The sequence below is a fragment of the Myotis myotis genome, unplaced genomic scaffold (assembly GCF_014108235.1).
Source record: "Myotis myotis isolate mMyoMyo1 unplaced genomic scaffold, mMyoMyo1.p scaffold_m19_p_18, whole genome shotgun sequence".
In the NCBI taxonomy this organism is placed as follows: Eukaryota; Metazoa; Chordata; class Mammalia; order Chiroptera; family Vespertilionidae; genus Myotis; species Myotis myotis.
In genome coordinates this window covers 16,585,062-16,594,549 of record NW_023416322.1, presented here as the reverse complement: position 1 = coordinate 16,594,549, position 9,488 = coordinate 16,585,062, and the positions used below count along the sequence as shown (strand labels likewise).

The window sequence follows — 9,488 nt, the reverse complement described above, 5'->3', positions numbered from 1 at the left end:
ATGACATAAATTCCAACCTTATAACTCAATGTACCACAGCTGGGTTCCTGAAAATTAATTCACATCTTAATCCAATAATTTCTCTTGTAGTTTTCAAAATTCAAAGAGGTAATCCCAAAGAAGAGATAGCAAGGCTTCGACCCAGTTTATAACAATAATGTCCTAACAAAACATAAATAATAATCCTCAATAAATTAAGTAATGTACAGTACCAGAAAATGTCAGCTGACAATGAGATGTGGATAAGAAGAAGCATTATCTTCCTGGGAACTATTCAGGAATAGTGTGCTTTTGTTTTTAAAGGAAAAGGACATTCCTTAGAGTAGGAATATAAAGCTCTTCTTGTCAAGAACCCCTTACAGTTCTTTCTAAGTCTCTTTGTAGCTTCTTCAGTTACACATAGTTAAAATTAAATATAAAGTTCTCTGTCTTTCACTGAACATGTGAGCACACCTTTTTATCAAGGCCTTTTTTTTTTTTTTTTTGAGAGCTTTTGTTTTCTTTTATTCTTCTTAAGAGGAGCTAAATAGTAGTCCTGAGCTGAGGTTTTCCTGAAAACTTGCAGAAGTTCAGATAAGAAAATATAGGTAGAGTCCAAAGAAAGATGAACTCATATCTTGAAACCAGAGAAACAAAATAGAAGAAGTAAACTGATCAGAAGAGCTCCTCTTAGCAAAATGGCTAGAAGAAAATCAAAGGACCAGTGTGCAGGTAGTTGCTTCCAATGTATCGTGGAAGATACACTGTAAGAATCGGAATGGAGAAAGAAATGTGCAGCATTTTGCCATCTTGTAACAGCATTTAAATATTCAAACGTCTTTGCTGTGGCTCTTACTATAAGTCTAAGCTGAAATTCAAGTAAAAAGATGTCAAATGACATGTTTTTCCCTTTAACTCGGAGAAAAGACATCTTTAAATCATTGACACAAAAATCTTCACAAGGATAGACCCCCTTTTGAAGTTAAGTCACATAAGGAGTTTAGTATAAATATTAAATAATTAAAAGAAATCATTCATATAAATAAATAAATATGATCAATAGGCTTCTACAGTTCAGCTGAACGTCCTTTTAGTAGTACGGTAGGATTGATATCCTCCAGTCCAGAGTGGGAGGGGGTCGCATTGATGGTGACTGTCTTGGTGGGCTGTGGGTCCCCAACACTGAACGAAGTAGAGGGGCAGCCTTTCACGTTATTGCAGATGAGAGACTGAATGGAGGCAGTGTTGATGATTTTAAAACCCACTTCACCGCCAAAAGTGCTAGGCTTCCAGTAGTGAGGAGAACATATAGGATTGCCCATCAGTCCTTTCAAGGAAAAGGGGGCTCCAAGTTCTACCATGGTCTCACCAAAGATGCTATCTGGGCGAGGCTCTTCTACCAGAAGGGCAGGGTACAGCTCCATGGCGTCAATGTCACCATAGAGCGCTTCTAACTCCGCAGCCATTTCCTTCTCTCCTGTGAAGGTGACAGAGACAAGAGACACAACCGATGTAAATTTTTACAAAATGCAACAAAATAGTTTTACCCCTTTACTCAATCTGCTTCCAACTTCTGTGTTGTTTGCACTAGGCCCTTTGAATCTTGTCAGCTTAGAAACACTCACCTGTAAGTTCTTCAAATGATTCATAGGGCTTCATCCGAAAGCGTTTGCGGTACTCGTTCAGAGGCTGGTATCTCATGTGTCTGCTCTGCTCAATTGAGGCCTTGGCTACTTTTCGTACTGCAACGGGAAGATTTCGACCACCAGCCACCTGGGGAAAAGGAATTACATTATAAAACAACGTTTTCAGGCATATTTACAATTTCTATCTTAAAAGCCTTCCTTGGTACAAAGTAACTAAGACCTATGCTCCCAACTGAGACCTAAACTATTCAAGTTTGAAATGTTCATTTCTATAATCTTCAAGATTATAGAAAGTTTTTAAAAATACCTATAGCTAAGGTGTGATTACATGTTGCCATTTGATAACTGTAGACTCAAAGCTTTGACTTTTCAAAAAATGTTAGGCTTCTTATTTCTAGAAGAGAATTTAATTAGCAAACTATTTACTTTTCTTTAGTAAGTAAACAGACTAGTCCTCTGTTTTATTTTGTTTTTCAATAGTAATGCTTACCCTGCCAGCATTTTGCTTGCTGAATGATTCAACAAACTGGGTAAGCCCATGTTCCATTAATAAAGAATTGTTGTAGAGAAACTGTTGATAGCTGTACTCCTGGTCATCAATGTGAAAGGAGTCAGGCAGAAGGGGATGCCAGTGGTAGAGAGTGTTAAACTCAGCAGCGATGCGGTTTTGGTACTGGAATTGTTGGTTGAAAAGCAGCTCTGGGTCAAACTTCAGTTTGAAGTGATAGCCACTCAAGTGTTGTACATAGTCTTCAATCACAATCTTAATAGTTTCTCCTATTTGCACAAAATAAAACATTTAGAACATTAATTCTTTCTGATCATTAACTTTCAAGCAACCAAAATGAAATTTTGTTGATGTGCTATTCCCTCACTTCTACTTTTTCATTTTTACCATGAATACAAAAGACAGTACTATATTATAATCATGCTCATGGATTAAGTTAATATGGAGCATGTAATTTTATATTCACCACATTTCCCCCAGAATGACTTAAAACATAGCAAAGGTAAAGGACTCGTTTTCTCCGGGGAAGACTGTTGTATTGAAATTCTTTTCTTCTCTTCCTTACCTATCAGTATTAGCCTGCTTGTCTGGAACAACCGCTCATCATCCCATTCTGGATGCTCCTGCTTAAGCACATCACACACTCTGTTATGTTCGCGCAGCCAAATGGTGGCATACATCATCAGACCAGGCACCAGACCAAACACCTCCTGGCCCACGGCAAACCGCAGGTGTTCAGGGACATGAGGCGGGTAGATCATCTCAGCCTGGGTATCTTTGACTGTGGGAGGATATACCTCTCCATCAATTACCTAAAAAACAATGGTAATAAATAAACATTACCTTAAAAGTTAAGAAATACATTTCAACCAGAGATTTAAAAATATAGGCAAAGGGGTAAATCATAGCTAATTCTTAATGTTCAAATGGGACAAACCTGATATTTCAGTTTTCCATCCTTGAAAAGGCGCAGTTTATGCTGTCTATCCAAAGTTTCACCATAAACATGATTTAAATCCACCTGGAAAATTATTAAAAAAATTAAGTTTGCTGTTATTGAAGTTGTTCTTATATAAAGCATCCATGATATCATTTATTATTAAACAATTTGATGATTTAGCTTGCTTCAGTGAAAGATATTCAATAAAACACCTTTTTCATAGCCACAAAATACTAAGTTAATATGTTTATCTACTGAAGCGACAAACCTATATATGTCTCTTGTGTTTAAAGGCATTAGTATCTCCTATGCAGCTTATTAATATATCATATGCTTTGGTATAATGATATGGATATTTCCTTTAAAAGGCATTAGCAAATGTATTATTGATATAAAATTCTTAATAAATGAATTGAAACCCAAAATATAATGCTGCAAAAATTTCACCTTATCATATTTAAAGCAGCATAATCAGGGTACAAACATGTAGAAACATGTTTTCAAAGACATAACTTTGGCAGTGCTAATATTTTGAACTAAAAATATGAGCCAAATTATAAATATCTGTGTGTGTGTTTGTGTGTTTACTTAACCAGTGAGTTAAAATGAAACTCCACTAAAAATTTTATAGACAGGACACTTTTCAAAAAGAGGGTGAATTATTTGGTGTGGCAAATAAATACATGGTCTTCAATGTTAGCACCTCACTATGATTAGCTATATTTCTGATTTAGCTCTATCTTACCCCATGACCCAGTCCTTTAGTGAAAGCTGGTCCTCGCTTATGATCTGTCTTGAAAAACTGATGGGTGAAGTGCTGGGCAAAGAATGCAAACATCAAATTTGTGCCCTGGGGATCAGGAATGAACTCTCTTCTTATCATAAATTTATCCAGGATCATGTCTGAATCAGGAAGCTCTTTCTTCCCTGAAAAACGAGAAAGCCAAGAATTCATCCATATATTCAAGGAAGCAGATAGTATACTGTCAATTTACCAGGGTCTTCCTCCCTTACAGGAGAAATACAGTTGTGACCATGATCATAATATAAAGAGAGTTCGAAGACACCGGGAAGCAACTTCTTATTTAATAATTTTATCTGCTGTTTAACTAGTATGAGTCCAGTTTTAATGAAAGAATTCAAAAGCATTAAGATATTCCCTTTCATAAAATAGTCTACATGGACTCACAGTTTCAAAAAAATCTCCATAGATCTCCATTAAGAAAGGAAGAATTAGACTTTTATTAGCAAATAAATGATAATGTAGGGTCAAATGTTCTAAGTAGCAATCCACTCCTCCCCCCCACCCCTTCCTCCCATTTCAATGCATCTCTCACTGCCTCCTCTCACTCACCTTTCACACCCATGGGAGTCGGGCAGTCATCAGCCACAGGAGGAAGAGCTCTGGTATAATAGGAGAGATTCGAAAAGGCTTCCCAGCTTTTATAGCCGTAGTGTGCATTATATGTTGGTGGGCTGTCAATCAAATCTGATCTGGCTGAAATTTTCAAGAGAAAAAATTTTGTTTAATTTGTTCCCATATGCAAAGCAAATCAATATTCATTTTTTTTTAAATTGTAAAATGTGCAAAATAGCACCCGAGATTGAATTTAATTCCAACTATGATACTCTTTCAAAACATGTACACTTTCAATTCTAACTGAATTTAAAAGAATGATTCATTAAAATGCATCTTTAAGAAAGTATATATACTTTACACAAGACCAAATGGTCTACCATCTTGATTTTTCAAGTAACCATCCAAGAAGCTTGGGAAAGATGTGCAGAGTTGTCAGCAAAATTCTGACTGTGAGATAAAACTTTATAAACTGGGTGGGACTGAAATGTCTATATTTTTTGCCATTAAGATAGTAGACACACTAAAAAAGTATATTTAAAATCATTTTGACAAGGTTGGAAATATGTTTTTGGATTAGGTTTAGTAATCTGGCGTATTATAAAAACAATTTTTTTCCTTTGAGGAAACTGAAAACCTTAGAAAGATAATGTACTTACATGTCAACACATATTTCATAATTGCATTTCTCAGGAAGGGAATATTATTGATAATGTCCCAGACTCCCTTGAAGTGGGTAAGTATGTAATGCACCGTGTTTGGAGTGGGTTTCAGGAGTAACTTTATTCTTGTCATAAATTCAGCTGCAATGAGAGAAAAAAAGGATGGCGAAATTAATGGGGCATATTAGAAGATGCAAATCTGTAAAATGACAACTGTATATATCCACCTTCCAAATGAGGGCACCCAAAGGCAAACTTACGTGTTGAACAGTTTTCCCCATAGAATCCTGTTCGAGTACAGTCACACGTATACTGGTCAAATCCAACACTCATACATACACCTCGGTTTTGGCATGGGTTGGAACAGCAAGGATTTGCTACAATAAAAGTAAGGACAGTAAATAAATTGTTCTCCAGCATCTTAATCTTGACTTAAACATTTACTTGTTTTACTTCCTATGGATCAGCTTTACAATAATCAATTCTAGAAATATACAAATAGTCATGGGAAAATAATTTTTTTAAAGCTTGCCTCACAGAATGGTTATAAAGCAGTAATACCTACTTCCTATTCTAAATAAGGATAATGGATATCATGTTGCTAAGCTTTTTCGCAGTAACGTTTTAGATGTTCAATTCAGCATTAAGGAGATCGAATAAGTAGCTCTCTCAAAATTAAAACGGATAGATCTAGGGAAACTCGCAAAGTAAAAACAGCTTACTTTTAAAAACACTTTGCCCATCTGAAAAACAAAAACAAACAAAAACCTGGGCTTTCCTGAGACGGAAAGCACTAACTGGGGTATTTAAAACAATTGCTCCCACTCAGTAACAGTGGGTACCACACACAAGTATTCCACATCTATTGACCTCATCCTGTCTCATTAAAACGACAACCTGCAACTTAGTATCACTATTCCTATCGAGCAGTTGAGCAAAGAGACCCAGACCCATAAGACTGGTTCCTGATAATCAGAGCTGGTGGCAAAGGTGGGATATCTACCCAGTTCTTTGGCGGTCAAGTGGTCCAAGTTCTTTACAAAGTCTACAGAACGGGGCGCGGGGCGCCAGGTACCCACCTGCAGCGCGGAGAGCCAGGGCTGCGCAGAGCAGCAGGGCGCGGACGAGCATCTGTGCGGTGGGGAGCCCGGCTTGTGCGCTCAGACAGTGGATGGCGCAGGAGGAGCGCTGGATGGAGCTGGAGGAGCGCTGGATGGAGCTAGAGAAGCGCTGGCGGGATTCCTGGGCGTGCTCTGTGAGCGCTCTCTCGAGTCCTTTGACAACTGCAAGCTAGCGGAGAGAACCTTCCTTTTATGCGTGAAAACTACCCCACTAGCCCACGTGACGCTATGACTGGCTCTTTCCTACCCGCCCAACCCCCCCGCAACTTAAAAATTGCGTAAGACCCGGGTCAGGGCAGGATTACCCACGCAAATGACAAAATCAGGGACTCGGGAAACTGCTCTTTCTCGGCTTCCCCAAGGTGGGTGCAAATCCGATTGCTACCCCCTCGACCCCCCATCCCCACTCCTATCTTTACCCTTTACCCTCCATTCCTTCCCCCACCCCCATCCCCAGTTCCTCTGCCCCTGAGCTCGGGTTTGCGCCTTTTCCCAGCCTTAAGTGGCGGGACTAGGTAGTGGTTCGTCTGCTGGCAGGAGCGCCTGGAGGTTCCGGAGCGCACGTAGGGAATCCCCTCCCTCCCCCCTCCAGCGTCACAGCGTCACCGCCGCCTTGTCTGGGTCCCCAGGTCTTTGGAAAGCCTGGGAAGTTGCAATCCCGACAGACCCAGACAGGAAAGGCTGGCACGTTTTACACGTGTCATATATTTCAAACATGTCAGATTTGATTTTCATGACAACTTTTGACCTACTGTATAGGCAGCAATACATGCCTCTAACACTTTTAAGAATATTATGTAGCTGAATGAAATATAGTAGCTATAGTGAGTGTACATATCTGTAACTTCTCTTTTAGCTAAATTGTGTTTACCACAGGAAATACTGTTCTCCGCACCACCATCTGCTCCTTGCTTCTTGGAGAGGAAGGAGGTAAATCCCTCTCCACAAGACGGCTCCTAAGCAGTTATCCAGTAAATCCTCAATTTGAGCCGGAGATGTATTCCCTCCTATTTCCTCTCCTTTCAAGGGTCCAGGACCTCCGGGGATGCTAAATGTCCAAAGCATCTGCTTTAATGCATGTATTTCTTTGCGTGTGGTTTCCACCTTTTTGGTCACCAGCCCTTCACAGGAGATACAAACAAGAGGAGAGTTTAAAGGGTGTTTTTTTTTGGGAGGGGGTCTTCTCTGCCCATTTTTCCAAGATGAGATGTGACAGTGGATCAAGGTATAAGACTGCATTTAGGGACTAATTTTCTATTATTTTGGAACATAGTTTGAGGATTTGGATGGAATGGATGTAAAGGAAGGGTGATTTTTAACAATTTTGAACTTTCTCATCCTTTGTTTTTTGTTGAATAGCTATCTTTTGGTGGTGAGGGGAGAGGTGTGTGAAGGTGAACTAGTAAAAAAAGAAATTAGCAGCAGCAAAGTGGAAGAATAAAATGTTCAATGAAGCCATACGTTCTTAACATTGATGGAAAAGTACTGCATAACACCTGAAATAAAACCACATCAGGTACCACAATTTCTAGAAATCTTAAATTAAAAAAAAAGAGATACACTTGGAATTTTTTTATTCTATTGCTCAATCGACACATTATCTGATTCTACATGAGACACAAATGACTAAAACGTTTCTGTCTTCTAGTCATATTTAATCATTCCATCTGTGACACTGCCATTTATTGTACAGTCTTACACGAAATTTCAACTAAGAGCATAGGTCTTTAAAACAATCCTTTTAATCCAATTTTCTGTTTTATTTTAAGTGAGCAAGTTGTATCTACTCAAATTTTAAATTGATTTTTAGGACTCCTGATTCAAGCTTAGTTAGATGCCTTGTAAGAATCCATGCTGTGACTCTGAGAGTGTACCAAATTTTTACATGCTAATCCTGCATTCATTTTGAAGGTGGCATCATCATTAAACTCCTCATCAGGTCTTAATTGTGTACCTGCTATGTATAGAGGTGTGTTCTGTTGTTGGCTGAGACTGAATTCTAAGGTGAGGACAAACCAAGGCATAGAGAATATTCATGTTTAGACTACTTGGAACTTGAAGAAATGGAAATCTGTCCCATAGTGGAAATTCAATAAAAACATCTATTTGGTTAAATGTCTTGGTTTAATCTGTAACTTTTGTAGCACAGTAGAGTGAAGAGAGTTTAATATACCTGTGCAGCCAGGAAAGAGTTCAAGGAAAAATGACACTTTAAGGTTGGACAAAGTGTTTGTTTGTTTTTAAAATATATCTGGCCCTAGCCGGCTTGTCTCAGTGGATAGAGCGTCGGTCTGTGGACTGAGGGGTCCCGGGTTCGATTCCAGCCAAGGGCACATGCCTGGGTTGTGGGCTCAATCCCTGGTAGGGGATGTAAATATGTTTTTTAAAAATAATAAAATAAAATATATTTGTATTAACTTCAGAGAGGGAGAGAGAGGGAGAGAGAGAGAAACATCAATGATGAGAGAGAATCATTGATCACCTGCCTCCTGCACACACACACTACCCCCCTACCCCCCACCCCCCACCCCCCCCCCCCCCGGATTGAATCCAAAGCCCAGGCATGTGCCCTGACCTGGCATTGAACCATGACCTCCTGGTTCATAGATAGATGCTCAACCACTGAGACACACTAGCTGGGCACTAAACCTGTTTTATTTGGAAAAGTAATGTGATGAGTACTGTGCCATGATATACCCTAGAAAATCAGGTTTTGATTATGTAAAAATTATAGCTCTCACTTTTATATATAGTGTTTCTGTGTATATTTAGATAAATATATGTATCTGTTGTACTTCTTTTATTCGTCTCTGAAATTTGTTGGGAAATCATCTATTTGAAGGGAAAATCTTCCAGAGTATTCTGTTGCTTTTTACTGCCCCCTTCTGCTACTTGAATTTTATCAACTTCTTTTTCTCTATGACACTGTGAAGATAACTAGGTAGATCTTATGTCTGACATTATAATGTTCTTAAAAGGCTACATGTGTGGTGCTCATTTTAGATTTAACTTTCATGAATAGGCTGAAAAGGAATAAAATCGTTATTAATAGAAGTGATAAGCCATTCCTATAAGGTAAAAGAAAATTGACAAAAGACTCTCACTACCCAAAATTCCAAATGAGCTAACATCTTTAAGAAAGACATTTTTTTATTGCTCTTATGGAGTGCTGCCACTCAGACAGGGAAGGATGCTTACATCCATCATCTGGGGTAAGGAGTTTCTTTCCATTTCCCTCCCTTCTACTTTGGTTGATTTGGGGACTCACTCAGAGA

At 38.7% G+C, this 9,488-nt stretch overlaps 1 protein-coding gene across 1 annotated transcript; it reads right to left on the bottom strand.

The window, feature by feature from the left end:
• Window positions 1-438: 438 nt before the first annotated feature.
• On the bottom strand, window positions 439-6,223 carry PTGS2 (prostaglandin-endoperoxide synthase 2). The gene is made up of 10 exons (XM_036344070.1): window positions 6,172-6,223; window positions 5,353-5,469; window positions 5,090-5,233; window positions 4,428-4,571; window positions 3,819-4,000; window positions 3,071-3,154; window positions 2,699-2,945; window positions 2,116-2,402; window positions 1,605-1,752; window positions 439-1,456 (listed from the first exon to the last, which is right to left on the bottom strand). Exons 1-10 carry the CDS (start codon window positions 6,221-6,223, stop codon window positions 1,047-1,049), a joined length of 1,815 nt encoding a protein of 604 aa, XP_036199963.1. The 3' UTR covers window positions 439-1,046.
• Window positions 6,224-9,488: the final 3,265 nt, after the last annotated feature.